Raw genomic sequence first — 19,058 nt, forward strand, 5'->3', positions numbered from 1 at the left:
CGCGGCCTCGTCGGCGCCCGGCTGAGCCGCCGGCTCTCCACAGTGGGCGGCCGCGGCCGCGGCGGGGCTCCCCGGCCGGGCGCCCGCTCGCCCGCCGCGGCCCGCGGAAGGACGCTGTCACCGCCCCGGGAGCCGCCTCGGGAAGCGTGAGTTTCACGGCTGCCTTAGACGCGCCGCTGTCCTCGCGGTGCGGGGAGAGGGGCGTCGCTCCGCGGGGCTCCCGCGGGCCGCGGACGCCGTGTCTGCCTGGGAGCGCGGCGGGGCGGCTGGAAGCGGGGCGCGGCGGAGCCCCGCTGCCGCCCCTCGGCGGGCCCGGGCCCCGGGGCCCTGCGGCGGCGGGGCGGAGCGGGTCCGGCGCGGAGCGGCGCGGAGCGGAGCGGCGGGAAGGGGCCGAGGGCTCCGGCGGCCCTGCGCGCCCCGGCGGGCGGCCCCCGGGCGGGCAGTGCCGGGCCGCTGCCCCTCCGGTCTTGTCGGAACTGAACTGTTCAGGAAGTAGTTAGAATTTCTTTGTCGCTACGAAAGTTGTTACTGGCTGAAATGTTTTTTTTTTCCTTGGGATTACTCAACTCAGACAGTCCTTTTGAAATATTTTGTGTTTATGACAAAACTGATATAACTCCTAGAAAATGCCTTTCTACTAGAAATCCTGCTTGAAGGATACAGAAAGTGCAAAACCTCCTATTGCCTTCACTTGCAAGACCATGCTAGCCAGGACGCCTGTATTTCATGATCATAAAAATTGCCGCGCTAAACTCACTCTAAACTGTAGAGTTATGGTTCTGAATCTCAGACTTCTTTCTTCAAAAATTATTCCCAATGTGTATAGTGTCAAGAGGACATCAGTTTATGATAAACTGATCTTATGTTTCTGAACCCCTGGTTCTCAGTGGGAGCTGTTCTAGTCATTGTAGTCTAGACCTTTTGCAAAACTGGCATTTTTTTCAAGATGTTCAAATTTAGCAGTTTCTGTAGGTTCTATTGGATCTAAGTTAGAAAATATCTGAAGTTAGCTTGCTGCTTGCAGGCTATTATTTTGCAATTTGTCAAATTATGTGAAAGTACTGTATTCATTATAGGTCCAAACAGCATATCATTATATGTTTTGCTTTCTTCCATCATCTTGGTAAGGGAATATGTTCAAATGCAGAAACTCCAGATTAAGTCATAAATAAAAACTGACAAGTTTCAAGCTTTCTAGGGAGAACTCATCTATGCATTTTGAGAGGCACTTCTCTTATCTACGAGGGAAGCTTTATCCAGACATGCACTGTGCTGTGCTGGAAATGCAGATTTCATTTGTATGCCTTTGCATTTGTATTGGAAATGGAATGTAAAACGTCCTTAACAGTAAGCATCGCAAACTAGATGAAGGACTTTGTGCAATGAGGATGGCATTAAAATATTAGTGTAGTTATTCACTTAAAAGATAAAAATGTCTTGTTCCTTTAAAATTTGCCATTTTGAAGTGAAATTCCTTCCATAGCCAGCAGGAAATATGCTAGCTATGTAGTAATGTGTGTACATTGCCCTGTGAGATAAAAAATGGGGCAGAGCCTCCTCTCTAAAGAGTCCATAATCTAAGGACCTGATTCTGGATCTGATTTTCTGCTACCCCACCCTTTCCAACTCAGCAGTCATGGCAAGCAGAGGCAGCGCTAACACAATGCCAAATTATTTAGATGGTAAAGAGGCATGAGAAAGGAGCATAAGGCAATGGTTTTCTGCTTAGTTTAGATATCGCCAAGTGGGAGCTATTGAATTTAATCTTTTGGCCCTTCATTCACCAGTGTTGCCATCCTTCCTTACAGGAACTCCAAAGTATCTTCTAGTCTACGCCTTCATCCAAACCTCCTCCTTAATGCAGTGCACAAGTCTCACTCCTTAGCATCCAAATTCTTCTGAAAACTTTCTTCCACTTTTTCAAAGACACCTATACTTCTTACTGTAGGTATACCTTGTGTGGTTGCCTCTGACAGTCATATTGCATGTCGAAGAGTAGGTATTATGCAATATATTCCTGTAGGTGTGCCATTTTGTGTTGGCATTTAGAAAAAATCAATAAAAAATAGCACTAATAATCATACAGGAGAAAAATTATCTCCTATCTTTTTTTCTTTTCAAATGTTGATATAAAATCAGTTGACTAATAATGTAATTATGCTTTGTACTGCTTATCTGATTTTAGTCTGCAGTTATAGCAGGTTTTTTTAAATCAAAAAGAATAAGACAAGTTGTCCTTTAAAATTGAAATCCCAGTTTTAAAATGGGAAGTGGCCCTCTAACTGTACAATTGCAGCAAAGATAAATTAAGCAATTTTAGATAGAAGTGACCATCATTTGTCTTTTGTGCATGAGTTACTCTTTGAGTGTAACAGTTTTGCAGATTATACCTGTAGATTAACTGTGACCCAAATTTATTTAAGAGCCCACGCTAGAAAATATTTTTTTCTCAAGATTAAATGAAATCTTTTCGATTACATCTCGATTTTTTTTTTTCAAGAGATAGGAATAATCAGATGATTTAAGCATATAACTTGGGCTGATAATCACATAGAGCTACTTTCAGCTCTATATGGATTGCTTCTATAGTTTTGGGAAAGACTTTTATGCCTTATTTTCCTCAAATATACAGTGTTATATTAATAATACCTGGGAATACAGGTTGCTGAGAACTTAATATTCTATATATTTTATATGTTTTATTAAGTTTAATATATATACTTATGTACTTTATTATACATATAATATACATGTACTTAATAATATATATATACTTATATACTTTATTAAGTTTAATATTTCATTATTTGATATTAAGAAAAACTTAAGAGCCTACAGATGGGAAAGCCATTGTCAGTTTTAAATTTTCTCCCTAACCCTTGGTATTACTTTTAAAATCTACTACTCTTATTTAAAAAAAAAAAAAAAAAGGTTTGCCTCTCATTAGAGCTATGGATTAAATCCACTTTCTTCAAAGTGTCCAAATCTTCTTTCTTCCTGTAGAAGAGAGATTTTTGCTCTGCAGTCTGCTAACTCATACGAGTTATGTGATACAGGATTATTTGGCAAAAGTTTTCAGAGTTTCTTGGAACTGCAGTCATGGGACACTATTAATCAGCAATGGACTGGAAAAGCAAGCATTTCCTCTCTTGAGAATGCCAGTAAAAAGGAGAGGAAAGATTTTGTTTGCTGGAGCACTTTGCTCTTTTTTTTTTTCTGAGCTGCAAAAAGGCATTTGCATTCTTTTCAAAAATTTTATTAGTGTGCTCGATCACATTTTGTCTGTTGCCAAAAGTGAAAACCTCAGCTGTTGAGTAGTAGTTTTCCTGAATGTTTATGAGAAATTCATCGTTAAGTAGGCCCTTTATTACTGGATGAGCAGTAACTGCTTCCGGTAAGGTCACAAAACAGTTTCCATTCTAGTTTATTTGTGCTCACAATATTCTTATTGCTTAACTTCTAAGGTTGAAATTTTCCATGTTTAATCTTTAGAAGCTTACTTTAAAGGATGGTCAGTCATGGGTGTGAGAACGGAAGAAATACAGCATCATAAAAAGTGGCAGCTTGGATAATGAGGTTTGGAGCTGAGTCTAACTTACACTGAAGTAAAGATACATTTAAAAGAACTAGCACTTCTTTTATAGTGTATTGTAGAAATTAAGATTCTGTTGCTATATTTTGCTATGATTTATGTAGATAAATTCATCAATAAAAGGCATGGGCATCTTTATAAAAAAAGTTATTTTTCTGTCTGTGCCTTGCTCAGCTGGGAAGGATTCTGACTGTTGTCTACATTGTGTTTATTCTAATTGACAGCAAATATTCAGCAGCTGTTTTTGAGAGTCTTACCAGTTTTTGAGAGGTGATATTTGAAGGAATATGGCTTCAGCAGCATACTTCTGTGGCTACACACACTTACATGTGTACAGTGCCCACATGCTTATTTCCAAAACAACATTAAATTCTTCCGAAGCTAATCACTTAAGAAGTTTATACCACAGCAAAGTTGCTGATCCCTCAGCCAATTCCTTTTGTCTGGTGCACTGGTGAATCTCAAATCTGACAGAAGTGTCAAGGGTTGTTCTACTTTTGTAGTTAGGTTAGTGGTAGAGGGTGCTCAACCACCAGCAACAAATATGCTTCTTTGGTTTCTTCTACTTCAAAATGTAACGGAACTTCTGCAGAAAGCCAAAAACCTGTCTCCTACTGGAAGAGATCTTCTGAGAGTTTTTCTCCTCTTTACTCAGTCACACAAAGAGAATCGTGAGGTTTTGGAATCAAAAATACTGTGCCACCTGGGAACTCTGCAGATGTAAGCAGAGCAGCTGTAGCACGCAGGTAGTAAGTGTAAGAACACTGTGTCCAGACTCAGAGATTAGAAAATACCAAGAGCATAAGAGGAAGGGACAAAAGCATTCTGTGTCAACAGATGATGTGTTTCTGAACAAGGTTTATTCCTCTTTATGCTGAATGCGAAGTCATGGTCACCGCATATTAGTGAGCATGAATTTACATACAAATTTACCTAGTTATCAAATACTCACACCACATACATTTCTAGTGATGTGCAAGCAGGTAGCCACATCTAATCCTGAATAGGATCTTCTACCAAATGGCTACTTTATGTCTTCAGTAAAATCTTGGAGGAAAAAAAAAAAAAAAAGCTGTTCAAAAGTCTTAAATGGATTATTTCATCTGGTTTCAGTTTACTTACTGAACTTCACTGTGCTTCAAGAATTGTAATATATAAAAGTTGCATAATTTTCTTTTTCTAAAGTTGTGCTGGATGGCCTCATCATAACTATGTATGTGTTTTACATCTTCTAATTTAGTTATTGTTTTAATAAATTTGCATTCTGTTTGCATTCTGTGCAGAGGTCTTTGCTCAAAACTTTAAGAGGCTGGTAATTCTCAGTATCTAGGGTAATGGTGATAAGACTGTTGTAAACATTACAGTCAACAGCTCAGGCACCTAGTCCTTAAATTCTTTCAGTTATCTGAGTGGAATCATATGGCTCTGGTGACACGTTGATTGACAATTAATTGTTTTGGTCCAGTGCTTGCTTTTTTAATATCTCGGGTACAAACAGCATCTCTCTTTTTTTAGTACCTGAAAAGAGTAGGCCCACAGCAGCTGACAATTTAATATCCTCTGTAACTACATTTTTGCAAAAAAATCTTCTAACTCGTTTGTATCACCCTTATTCTCCTACAGGTCACGTTGTTCCATGAACAAACTTTAGGAGGATCAGGCACTGCAGGGGATCTTAATCCTGACATCTAGCACAGTGCTAGGAAGAGCTACAGCCTTCCCTCAACTAGGACACTGGTATAAGCTTGTAATGTTTTCTGTTGGCAGGATTTCAGCACAGCTTGTCCTGCTGAACCTGACCAGTGTCAATGATGGCAAGAATCCCAAGTGCTGCGCTGCATACCCTGTGGATCCTTTTCTTTTCATATGCAACAAATGAAAGTATGTTCATCAATGTTTTAAATTATTACACTGAAGTTATCGACAGTATTTTACCACGAGTAGGAGTAACTAGTACACAACATTATTACTACTATTAATTGACTTGAATAAAATGTGTAGCAACATGTATCAGATATTCATATATTAGAATAAATTCTCAGATCTTCTCTTTTTACTGACCTTTTCCATATTGGCAGTAAGAAATAGGAATCTGCGAGAAGCAGAAACTGAGGTTTGGAAAGTCATCTGTCTGCTTTCCCATTAGATAATCTAATTAGATTAGATAATCTATATTGGATGCCTTGCTGCAAGCAGGATTCTCTGCAATGAGCCAGGGACATCTCTGTAAATATCCCATAAGGTGGAAAGCCCGCTAGTCTCTCATTTGCTTATTTTCATAACTGCGGCTGTACATCATGTGGGCCAAAAAGGAATCATCAGCAATAGACCTTGAGGGAGCTGTGCTCATAAAAAGAAGGGTGACCTATAGACTTACAGTCAAAAGGCAGCTGTCAGCGTGCATTCTCCAAAGTGCGTAGAGTTACTAAGCTGGAAAACTTAGCTGAATGGATTTGAACAAATTTTGCAAGCACTCACTGTAAGGCATTCCATACTGTGACTGGTGCTTGTACAGGAACAGATGACTGACATGTAGTGATGAGCACGCAGGACATTACATATTTTGGTCTGGCAAGATGCACATTCACGTTAAGTCTTAGTGCTGCTAGTTACTTAATGGTTATTTTCTGCAGTTCGCCTAACAGGAGCTGGATATGAAAAAATTTTTCCTTATATCTTTCCTGATATTTCATTTATAAAGAGAAGTTAGATTTATAAAATCTTATCTTCCAGGAACATGTTTTTATTCTCTGGAAAATAGTTTATATTTTGCTTTCCATAGTTTTTAAGTAGCTACACAATAGTCTGCTTTATTTTTAAGAAAAGCAAACAAAAACAATAAAAAATAAACTTTTTTTAGAGATAAGTTATTAGCTACTTCCTTATGTACTATGAGTTCAGAATATGCTGCTGGTGATGCTGGAGGGAATTTCACAATTTGAATTAATGAGAATGATCAAGCTTTGTAAGTAAACATTGGCCGAGTCATTTGGTCTAGGTAATCCCAGATTTTCTATAAATTATCAAGTTTTAATTTCACGGATTACCACGTTTTAAGTTTCTTCATCATGTTATTCTTGCTGAGGATGAAAAAAGTCCGTTATTTCAGTTCCCTTTTTCAACTACATGAACTGAAAGCAAACTTTGTACTGCATGTAGTTTCAAAAGGAAATTTTTAAATATCTGAGGTTTACAAAAATGTCATACCAGAGATGGAAAAGGGAAAGGGTCACAGGAAAAGAATACAAGGAATAGTTTAGAATGCAGGAAAGACATGAGGACACTAAAAGGCAAGATAAAGTAAGGTTACAAGTCATCATAACAGCACAGCAGGAAGAGCTTCATATAATTCAAGGGATCTTGAGAGTGTAACATCATTAACGCACTGAAAAATAGCAAAGTCCATCTTTAAAGGGCTCAACATTTAGTAGTTCTTTTAAAAGTCCATTTTCAAGTGGAAAAATTAAAAAAAACAATAAAAATATAAATAGCAACACATATAAACAACAGTAACAAGATAAATAGATGACAGTTCTTTTAAAAAAATGGGCTGTGTGGCTATTAGAGTATTGCAGAAGTTTAATCTTTAACTTGCTGCTCTTCTGATTTTTTTCCTTTTTTATTGTTGTTTTTGAAGAATCATGGGCAATGCAGACAAAAGGGAACTAAATGCGGTGCTGTCATTCAGAAAGGAGTTAAGAGTGCTTGTTTCTATCTACAAGATAAACATCTATCCTTGGTAGCTAAAATAGAACAAGACACTTTTAATATTTGAACAGTAATAAAACCATAAGCTACAGGTAGTTCTAGGTTTATAACCAGCCAATGTACCAGAAAAATTAGATTACGATTCTTGCAGAATTTAAAAATGGTTCCTTGAAATTGCACTACATTTTCATTTGCATAAATGAGCCCCACGAAGGTTATTGTGATTACTCAAGTGATCCAGGACTGCTTGGTAATCAAGTTTTGTAGGAGGCCTTTTAAAAAGAGAGGTGAAAGTGATATGTGGTAGTACCAAAGAGACAGTACTAAACAATGAACTATTTCTTTGAATCAGGTTTCTCATGAAGTGACACCGGGCCTGGTAGTAGATCCAATTTTATTCGAGATGACATTATGCCCACTAAAAGGTAGCTGACCAGCATGTTTATCTGCAGATGCTATGCTATATCAAAGTATGCAGAAGTTATATTAGAAAAAAAAAAAACACAAAGGGACCACAAAAAAAAAGAAAAGTAGGAAGAAAATAATGAAACTTGGTATTTTTGATAATAAAAGCCTTGCATGGGAGGAATAATCTGAAATATAGACACTCATTAGGATGAAGAAGCCTGCAAAGCTTACAGGATGTGAATCAGTGGCAAATTAGTCTTGAATTTGCAGTATAAATGACAAGAATGAAGTCAGTCATGTGCTGGGCTGTGTGAACAGAATTATTTGTGTACTATACAGAAATGAAATCATGTCTTTATATGGCCCTATGTAACTGCAGCAGGAATACTTCTAGCAAAATCTCTTGGGAAGCTCACGATTGGAAAAATATCAATAAATAGGATGCTAACAACCAACCAAAGATATTCTAAATTTCTATGGGGACCTGAGATATAGAGCAGGATAGAAATAATTAGATCTGTATGACCTGTGCAAGAAAAGGGAGATACTGTAAATATTTACAGATATCTGAAAGGTCAAACATGGAAGAAGGGAAAGAATTGTCTAGGATGATAAAAGTGTTAGTAATTTCTAACAGCTTCATTTAGAAATTATCACATTTCAGTACCATGGGTTTGGCACACTGTTAGTCCTAGTAACAGCATGATCTTAATGTCACACAACTGTTTCTGCTCCTTGTTTCACTATGCAGAGCATATTAAAATAATGGGAAAATGGGGCTGGAAAGGATACTGAGGATTGTGTTTTCCATTTCTCTTTCCAGTTCTGTCAAGGCTGATTTGACCAATGTTTTCTCATTTGTTCTTAAACATCACCAGTAAAAGAGATAGCAAGTGCTAATAACGTTGGAGTACAGGGATTTAGGGCTCTTCTGTGCCCTCTCAATGCCCAGGACAATGTGACACTGAATCTGATCAGAACTCTGAACACTATCACAAGAAAGAAAAATACAAACCATAACAGGAAATACTGAATGAAATTAATAAAAGCTGTATGCTAGATGAAAATCTGTGACAGGAAGATCCTCTAGGCAACGGGGAACTGTTTGAGGGAGGCAGAGGGCCATTCACACAGGAGTCTTGGAACCAGAGTAGATAAAGCACAGGTAAATGCCTTTAGGCAGAGATCTTGGTCTGACTCTATTAATTATCTGCATTTTGGTTTTTGAACCTTGTGTATTTAACACATGGGATGATGCTGTTTTAAAAGTTGATGCTTTTTAGGTAGAGCTCATCAAGATCAGATTTTCTATGTCTAGAAGTTTGTATTAGATGAGTTGTGCTTTTTTTATTTCAGTATTTCTACTGCAGACCTTCTTCAAAAGCGTAGAGGTTGTCTTTGCCTTTCTGGAGATATTTGGTGTCACACACCTCTTTCCATTTACCCAGAACATGAGAAATGGCTGTGCTTTTGCTTCCCTTACAAGGGGTTGATCATCCTGTTTGGAGGAAAGGATTTTATGTTCCTGCTTAGTCCGATTTATTCTTTTGATTCTCGTGTTTCTTGCTGTGTGCTGCTTCTCCCTAGTTATGGCTACAGGACATGTACAGGAGTTTGCATGCTTCACTGACTATGCTAAAGAACTGGTTTGTCACTGGAAGGTGCCCACACAGACAAACTGCTCCAAAGAATTCCTGCTCTATTACAGGAAGGAATTTTTGTCTCAGCTGTAAGTGTTTCATAAAACTTTCCATTATCATTGTTGGACCTTAAAATATGCTATAGTCGTTATCAGCTTTGATTTCCTCCCCCTGCCACAGGAGCCTGAGGCAAACTGGAATCAGGATTATTCTTCTTGACAAGAGGAAAAATGAGATGCTACTATAAACAGCATGCTCTATTCAGTGGAGCACTCTTCTGCAGACCTCTGCACTCTTGGTACAGAGGAATGATCAAGTATTACTTGTAGGAGTGCTAGGGCTCTCATAAGTTTACCTAACCTTCATTTCAGGAGAATTTTTACCCCCTTCAGGAGAAACTTACCTGATATATCTGTCTGTAGCCTGTGTAAAAGGAACCCTTGCCTAGAGTCCAGGTGAACTTCTCTGCATACAGCATAACTCCTTGTTCATAGACCATTTTCCCCTATTCTGCAGCAGAGGGAGTCTTCCTGTCACTTCCTACAGAGGAAGACGCATCTGGGCTCTTCTTCTTCCTTTCCATATGATTTCTCCACAGAGGCATCCAAATAACCTTGGTTTTTTTACAGTGCAGTAAAACTGTTTCCATACTAACGAGACAATGATCTGCTCTTTCAGAGGCTGAAGTGTGACAAAGGATGCTTTTGGTGTTCATTTTTCCTCTTGGGATCAATCCTTAGTTTTCCATCAAGTTTTTCACTAGTGCAATACGGATAGCTGAGGAGTGTTTGGGGATGGGTGGGTTATTTAAGGGTTTGGGGGATAGTTCTGTTCTGATAGTTCTGTTCTGGGTTGTTTTGGCTAAATATTTCTAGGAACTAAGCTTGTTTGTCTCAGATTATATTAGTTCTACACACTGGGAACCTTGATTGCACATTTTGAAGAATAGAGTGTGTAACACTATGTAAATATCACATAATTTTCTGTCTGTTTTTCAGAGAGCATGTGTGTGTCCCTGAGAATGGAAAAGAGAGTTCCACATGCGCTTGTACAATATGTTCTGATTATTTTGTATCAGGCCTCACCTATATTCTATCTCTGCAGTTCAATGGGACTGATATGTGGAATTACAGTGTTACACCGGCCTTGGTTGGTAAGAAACTATTTACTTTGTCACCAGGACATCTGGTTACAGGCTTTGCAATCCTAGTTAACTCCTCATTAATGTTACCTGAAGAGTTTTTCCTTATTGGAGGTAAAAAATGCTCTGCTGGCTCAAATCAAAGGTTCATTTGGCTTGGTAACCTGATTTTGGAGCAGATTCTTAAGGAATGGGGCAAAGAGAGAGTGATTATTCCTCTAGCTATACCCTCTCAGCTTTCAGCAATCACCAGTTTGAGGGCTTAGCCATATCTTTAGTGCATTTTGCTTGTGGCTGTAGAAGATGCTGAGGTGGCTGAGGAAGGTGCTACTCCTAGTCTCTAGGAAGAAACTAGACTACCCCTGCTGCAATTTTATTATTTCTGTCTTTGTCATCCTCCCTGATTTTTCATGCTAGTTGAATCATCCCTCTGAACAGAGCTTTTCACAGTAATTACTGTTGGATTATAACAACCAATGATAAAAAGTTTATGATTCTTCTCTTTCTCAGGACAGAGCATAGATTTAGTTTGTATCTGTCTTTACAAGCATCTAGCTTGTTTAGAACAATGTGTCACCTCAAACACTCAAGAGAAATCATTCAAGTGTCTTAGGCAGGCATTCATCTGCACCAGTGATCTGGTTCATTTCAGAATACTTGATGTTGCTTCTGCTCATCAGCAGAATAAGCAGGAACCTGCATCAATCTCAAAGAGACAGTTAGCCAGAATAATCTGGCTGAGAAGTTATCAGAAGCTGTATGTCTACTCCAAGGCACAGCACGCTACTGTGAGGGCACAGATTAACCCAATTTTTCCACTTTGGAAGCTGCATTCAGCATACCATAAAGTAGAACTTGAAATTTGTTCAGCTAACTTGAAGACCCAATGCTTGTTAACAAACACCTTGCAGTTACTCTGTTTTGTCCTTTACGTCCTTGTGCTAGCGCATAGTGAAAAGGGCTAAATGCATTGACTGTGATGAGACTCTGGTCTCTGGCGAATATTTGTGTCTCTGCTTCTCTCCATCAGCGCTTTCCCATTGCAATGCTCTTAATTGTATTTTTTAATGTACAGTTAAGCCAAGGGCCCCCAAAAATCTTGCCATTGAGAAAGCTGAAAATGGTAATTTCAATCTGAGCTGGGAAGAGAGCTATACCCCTCCATCCATGCTCTCTGGACAGCCGGTGATCTATGAAGTAAAATATTGGAACAAGCAGGACCCCACAGAGGTAAGAGACAGACAGTCTCTTCATTCTCTATCTCTGCAGCTTTCAGGTTTTAAAAGTCCTTTGAAAAATCTTGAAGAACTTTGTAATCATTCCATTATTAATAGTGTCAGGGCCAGCAAGGGCAGCTCTCACTGAGCACACTTTGCCCCAGGGAGGTTCAAACTGGGCTTTAAGGGACTGAAACTCTTTTGACTGGCCTGCGGCTCTCAGTAGGCTGGGCAAAGATTCAAAATACATTTCTGTTCCTGGACCTTCATTATGCTCCTTGGGCACGAGGAAGCTTGAGGCAGCCCATGACTCTGGCACACTTGAGGCATTTCAGGCACTGTCCAGAGTACTCCAGCACTTTAGGGCCAGGCTCCTTCTGGAAGGGGCCAGAACATGCATAATGGTGTGTCACAAGTGTTACCCACTAATGACAGCAAAGCACAGTATCACAGCAGATCATATACACAGTCATTCACCTGCTCATTTGTGAAAGGTCACTGAAGCACATAGCAGTACTAGTATCTAATTGCTGCCACCAACCCTTCATCCCATTAAAAAAATCCAAATGAACTTTCTCACTTTCTTTTCAGGCTTTTACAAAACCAATTAACCATCAGACAAAAAGCTTTGAAATTATTGCAAGCTCTTTGAGGAAAGGGTATGATTACATTGTAAGCATACGGTGTAACTATACAGACTACCCAGCCTACTGGAGTGACTGGAGTGACAGAGTTGAATTTCACTATGGTAAGTATTGTTATAAATAGCAGCTTGGTAAAAGGATAGTATACTTTTATAAACCACATTCTGCATGCCCCACTGCCTCTTATTTATCAGAGGAGAGTAATGGAATCAGTGATTTGCAATAACTGCAAATAAAATCATCATCATCATCATCATCGCTTTGAATGTATTGTGGACCAATCTGTGAAGGCTTCCGAGGAGACTAAATGCAAAAACACAACTCCTGGAAAAACTGAGGAAGGGACCTTGGATTGTTTATCCTTGTGGGGAAGAAAAAGCTGAAAGAGGATATATTTGTTCTCTACAAGTATTGCAGGAAGTAGACACGCGGGAAGGAGAAGAGTTACTTAAACTAACAGGCAATGTTGATGTAAGAGCAAGTGGGTATAAACTAACTATGAGAGACATTTAAGCTTGAAATTAAGCAATACTTTTAACCGTGAGAGAGCTGAGGTTTTAGAAAAGTCTCTGAAGAGCAACAGAGAGGATGAGAAGCATGGCTGTGCTTCAGTGGAAGTTGGTAATGCCATGCTAGGGACTACATGACAAGTTTGTCTCTGAGAGCTGGCAAATGGCTTCAGGACACAGGTGGGCCCTCCCAGTTCCTAACTCACCCACAGTAATTGAGTGCAGTACTCCTACTGGTCTTTCAGACATGCCACACAGCATTGCCACTGGCAGCTGTGTATGTTCTGATGTTCGTCTGAAGGTTTTATTTTATGTCTAGCGTTATTTTAAGGTGCAAAAGAAGAGCAACAGATATGGTATTCTTGGTACTTGTATTTATAAACGCATAGATCTGTAAATGTATATGTTTGTTTAATAGATTATCAAGTAACAACCGAAGACATTCTGCAGATGGCTGTTCCTGTATCCTGCATACTGATCATGGCAGTAGCTGTAATTTGTTACTTCTGTTTTGCCAAGTATGTATAGCACTGTTCAAAGGTTTATAGAGTAGCAGTTCACACAGATATCAGTATTGCTGTAGATTGGCTGAATGTCTAGTAGTACGGCAATCTAATGGTTTGTTTTTCCTCAGCACCTTTATCTCAGACTCCACAAGCAAACTTTTTATAAACATGAATCAGTTGCACTCTGTCATTTTCTGAAAGGATAACTGAATATTCTCTGTCAGTCTTATTAAAATGGGCTTGTTATGGCATCCAAAGCAAACCGCAGTTATGGGGTCTGTCATTTTGGTGCCCCAATCTTTGCTGGAATCCCAGTAATGATGGTTAAATGACTGTATTTCTTTTTTCATTTTTTAATGGTAATATATGAAAGTTTGATCCTATCTGTTTCTCTCATCTTTTCATACGTGATTAGAAGAACATGTGCTTGTGGTTGCACAGACTGGTTATCACCAAATATGTAAATGCCTTTGCACTAGTTTAATAAAAAGCAGCATTTGGAGATGCACAGAAGAAGCACTTCCTGTTGCTGAAATGCAGACAGCTAGGAGGGAAAGCAGAGCAGAGGAGGGAAATATGTAGCGATCAAGTCAAAATGCAGTCAAAGCAAACAATTTTCTTTCTTGCCTTACAGAGTGAAGAAGGAATGGTGGGATCAAATCCCAAATCCAGCCAAGAGCCATTTGGTTGTAAAAAATGTCAAGGTAATTTAAGGGCTTTGCAAAAATTGTCTTTTCCTGATCATTAAAAACAGAACATGTAGTAACTGCTACTGGCTGGCTATTGTAGGGGATAATAAATAAAATTCACGTGTCCTAAATCTTGTCTGTCTTTATCAGTTTTCAGTTTTGTGCTACATTGATGAAATTAAGTTCCCTTTCCACGACTTAAAGCAGAGTCATATGGAAAACCAAATGTAAGTAAGATAAAGCAAAAAAACCTTCTGCTTTATAGCATAAAATACTTTCCTATTACATAAACATTAACTGTACTTTCCTTTTTATTCCTCAAAACAGAAGTTGCAAGAACTGTCTGGCTCAAAGTTTGTCAGGCCAAAGCTTCAAGGGAAAAGATAACATCACAAACATTGAGAAACCTTGCAGTTGCCACAGCAAGTCTGGAGACTGGTTCCCAAAAGGCTATGGTGCAGTTTTAACCCCTGAGACAATTCTGGTTGAAAAGTCTCTTGAGATCTGTGAATGTTTAACAGACATTGAGGCTGAGAGCCAGGAAGAGACTCGTGACCAGGTCACCATGTTTGAGCCTTGTGAGGGCAGTGCCAGTACTTTCAGGGAGCACATTGAACATAATGATGCACTAGCTAACATGTTCATTGAGCTCCTGGCAGATGAAAACAATACACAAGGCAATAAAGATACAGACATCAGCACAGACGAGAATAAAACCTTTGAGAGACTTGAGCCAGAAAACCCATTACAGCAAAATCCAAAAGAAAATGCAGACCAGCATCAGCAGCCATGTGGTATTTTTCACACAGACTCCCTTTTCTCTGAAGTCTCACAAGATGACTACAATTGCAGTACAGCCAGCAAGAAGTCAGCACGATCAGAAGAATCCTTTGAATCTGGCTATCAAAGCTCCAACACAAATTCTGCTTCTCTGGAGGCAAGAGATCCTCCAGATATGCTTGACCAAAGCCTTTTTTCGTGCAGTTCTGAAATTCAGCGTGACTCATCTGTCCTGATTCAGGAATCACCAAATGAACCAGCCTTTGAGATCATCAAAAACAGAATAAGCAACTCTGCATACAAGAGCTTTGACACCCTTGTGTCTCCATCCATGGGGCCCTGTAGCTCTGCATACAAGAGCTTTGACACCCTTGTGTCTCCATCCATGGGGCCCTGTAGCTCTGCATACAAGAGCTTTGACACCCTCGTGTCTCCATCCACAGAATCTTGTAGCTCTGCATACAAGAGCTTTGATACCCTTGTATCTCCACCCAAGGGCCCTGGTAGTTCTGCATACAAGAGCTTTGATACTCTTCTGTCTCAGTCTGTGACTAACAATAGGCTGACTCTATGTTTTGAAAACATGTGCACCTCACTGCCTTTGACGCAGTTCTCAGAGAATCCAGAACTTCACTGCAGAGATCAAATTTATCAACCCCCTAGCGATCAGAGATGTTATGCCAACTACAGATCTGCCTGCATTGAGCTTGATTTTCAAAGCACCTTTTCAGATCATATTGATTTTCCATCTTTCTCCACACATGCAAATAACAGAGCTCCAGCCTTCCTACCAGAGGAGGAAATATATAAGCAAATAACATATCAAAATGTTCAAAAGAAGGCAGACGTAATTTCTTACCCCATTGGACCTCAACCATCTGGTTATCAGTCTTTTGATACTGCAGTTAAATGTAATGGTACATACTTTGACAATGACAGTGAGGTTATCTTTAGGTCACAATATGAACCCTTTATTAGTCTTCTGTACAACAACCTCAGAGAAGCACCTCCAGATACCATAATCCATGAACCTGACCAGAAGACAGACAACCATGTACATTTGATTTTACAGGGCTTTGATAGTGGCATTGTCCCAGGTTTAGCCACTAGTGAGAATGTCTCACAGAACAGCGATAACAGGCTTTGGATTATCAACTCTAATGAGCTGTCTAGTGATAGCAAAGATGAAAACACCATCAGAGACTTACAGCTGTTGAGTTTGTTAGAGCTGAACTCTCAAGATTTTAAAAGCAGAGAAAAAACTATAAAGGGGGCAAAATCTGACAGTTTTGACTATGCTGGTAAAGGAATGCAAGAGAGCAGCAGTAACAGACTAAATGCTGACTTCCAGTGCCACACACATACCCATTTGAAGAAGCCTGGAAATACAGGGGAAAATAAAGAGGTGATACAGCATGTAGTAAGCAGAAGATGGGGCTCAGCAGCTAATTTACCAGAAGAATCACTGGACAGCAGTGGACTAAGCTTAAAAAGAAAAACTGCAGATTCCCTGGAGCTCCTGGTCGTAGACAAGCTGTTACCTCCTCTTTCTGTGGATAACTCCTGTCCTTCTTATTCTTGCACCATTCCCAATGAGGGATCGAAACTGACACCTCTAATTAAAAAAAGATCAGCAGAACTATTGAGGGAAAACAACAGAAAGAATGAGAAAAAAGTGAAACTTCTACAAGTCCTTGCCCAGGAGGACAATTGTTATATGAAGGTAGCCTAGCCACACTTGCCAAGGCTGAACCAAATCAGCCCTTGGAAATAAACTGTATGGCAAATTGAAATGTTGCTTGTTTTTCCAGGCTTGCCTAAAATGAGGGCTACTGCAGTTCAGACATGGATTCACTGGGTTGTAACACTCATGCGTGCTACAGGACTGGCAAGGGGTGTATGATGCAGGCCCTTGGGGGACAGGAGCGGTTAGTACCTAAAAATTGCAGCTACAACTCTCTCAGGGAAGTAGAGCCAAAGCTAAGGTCTCCCTGGACCTGGTCCCACTCCAAAAGTGAGCAGCAGCTGCATAAAGTAGGAGTTCTTATTCAGTACAGCTCCTGTGATAATTGCTCTGGCTCTGTATATGATTGGGAAGTGCACAAAGGTGATGTGGAAGGTGCTAACGCACCTGGAAGATGGAAGTAGCTGCAAGTCAAAGGGGAAGCGACTGACTTGCTCTGACAGTATCACACATCTCCCATAAATTATTTACTGAAAAGTGAGAGATGTCATGTTTGACTGGCCCTAGGCCATTATTCAGGATTAGTTTCTTGTCCAAACTACAGGGCACACACCTGCAATTATTCTGCAGAAGTAAACAGAATTATTTCATACTTCCACAGCTGTAAATGGAATCAGACATTTCTAAACTGTGTTTTCCCAGAAGGCCTATCCAGTGTATGGTCAAACTCCCCTGAACTGATGGAGCATTTTTCTGTGTCTTGTTCTGCCCAGACAGAGTGGGGAATTATGCCCTGAGCTTGAAAATAGCATGTGTCTCTTGCTGGATAATTGTTCCAAAAGTTTTACTCATGACTCTGAACTTTTCTAGGGCATTAGCATATATTTTTGGCATTGTAAATTCCACCATAATGTGTTGGCAGTATTGCAAAATAGTTAAGGACTGTTAAAATAATTTCATGTCTCAAGCCAGTTCTCATTACACAGAAAAAACCCTATTCCCGTTCCTATCCATAAACAAGGAAGATAAGAGCAACTCTGAGAACAGATCTGTAACTGCCACACTGCAGCAGGTTTGACATGTTTGTAAGTAGGATTTTTTACTGCAACTCTTTCTTCAAAGTTCAGGTTGGCCGGGTAGTAGAGGTTTCCACACACCAGTTTTGCAGCAGTTAAAAAGGGTATGTAAGCTCTGGAAGGGTACTCACAGTGAAGTGTCTGTATTTAGATGTGATAGCTAAGATTTGCATAGGCACTGGTATCTAGCCCACTTTCATTAAGGTGGTGGATAGTAAAAGATCTCACTATGCATAGTTAAGCTTCTGATGAACATATTAAAAATTGTCATTGAAAATATCAGGTTGAATTTTATTTTCTTTCAGATGAGGTTTAATTCAGAAATGCTCTGTCTTCATGATTGCAGTCAGCTGTAGTTAAATCAGCACATGTTCTGTGATGTGGGACGGCTGTGAGGCACTGACAGATAACGAGGTTTTCAGCACTCATCAAACAAACCTTCACTGAAATGGTGGAACAGGAACATGCAAAGTGGCCAGAGGTCAGCCTCATGCGTATGCTGACTCACTTCCCTAAAGCCAAGCAAAATCAAGTTTAAGCAAAAACCCACAGCTTGTTGCTGCAGCTACCCGGAATGGGTTACTCACTGTTTACTGTAGGAGCACAGGGCTGTAAAGGGAGGCATAGAGACACAAGTGGGGCTTTCTTCCCCTTCTGCTCCTTTAATCTCCATTGGGCCCTTGGCGGAATCCTCCTGGAAGGCATAGACCTGGCTGGAGCAGCGTGGAGAGCTCTGCTCAGGCCAGGGTTGGAAAGCTGATGGCTCCAGCAGTTCCTTGCTTTGGTGTGCTGCAGCTTCATTCTGCCTTTCCCCTGCCTTTCTTTCCACATAGCTATGTCCTCCTGTCATTCATTTCCACTGGATGGCTTTCTCTGCTTGTGTGTTTTACCCCTTTCCTCCTTTCAGTCTTTCTTGGATCAAATCAAACTGTAACTCTTTGGGAAGGGGGTCCCTAGACCTTTGCCTGAACTCAGAACTGATGTTAAACAGCTGGGCTAGCTGGCCTACTCACCTCTCCCTCCTATGATAGGCGCACTGCTTGACTGAAGATTGATCCAAATTAGTGTTCCCTCCTCCGCTCTTGGGACTCGGAGCTAGAGCCAGGCTATAAAACACAGGTGTGTCTCAAATAACAAGTTTCTGGTGTATGATGATCAGCTGACAGTGGGTGTGGGCTCTGGCCTATGGCTTGCTTCTAGGACTGCTGATGCAGTGTGGTGGCCTGAACCACACCTACCAGGGACCAGTCTGTTTGCAAAGCAGCTCCCCCTCACCAAGAGAGGCACCTCAGTCCCAAAAGTTGGCACCCTCCATGCCTGGGCTTTTTAGCTAGTGGAGGGTTCCTATCTGGTCAGAGAATTACTCATTGTAATAAATGTATTTTCAGTGTTTCAGTCTGTTTATAAGACTGCAGCACAAGTGAAGGCTTGTGCCTAGTCTTAGCCTAGTTCTAAGGCCATTTG

At 40.2% G+C, this 19,058-nt stretch overlaps 1 protein-coding gene across 4 annotated transcripts; it reads left to right on the forward strand.

Moving 5' to 3' along the window:
• The first annotated feature begins 69 nt into the window (after positions 1 to 69).
• Positions 70 to 17,873, forward strand: IL4R (interleukin 4 receptor). Of its 4 annotated transcripts, none has more exons than XM_067305941.1 (10): positions 70 to 146; positions 5,360 to 5,473; positions 9,296 to 9,437; positions 10,347 to 10,501; positions 11,565 to 11,719; positions 12,298 to 12,454; positions 13,278 to 13,377; positions 14,000 to 14,069; positions 14,205 to 14,281; positions 14,382 to 17,873. In XM_067305941.1, exons 2-10 carry the CDS (start codon positions 5,401 to 5,403, stop codon positions 16,564 to 16,566), a joined length of 3,114 nt encoding a protein of 1,037 aa, XP_067162042.1. In that variant the 5' UTR covers positions 70 to 146; positions 5,360 to 5,400; the 3' UTR covers positions 16,567 to 17,873. The 4 variants fall into 4 exon arrangements, with proteins under 4 accessions (XP_067162042.1, XP_067162044.1, XP_067162043.1 ...); XM_067305943.1 differs by having other exon boundaries at positions 99 to 146; positions 5,216 to 5,473; XM_067305940.1 differs by lacking the exon at positions 70 to 146 and adding an exon at positions 7,653 to 7,725 and having other exon boundaries at positions 5,443 to 5,473.
• The last annotated feature ends 1,185 nt before the right edge of the window (positions 17,874 to 19,058 follow it).

Source organism: Apteryx mantelli, chromosome 16 (assembly GCF_036417845.1).
Source record: "Apteryx mantelli isolate bAptMan1 chromosome 16, bAptMan1.hap1, whole genome shotgun sequence".
NCBI lineage: Eukaryota > Metazoa > Chordata > Aves > Apterygiformes > Apterygidae > Apteryx > Apteryx mantelli.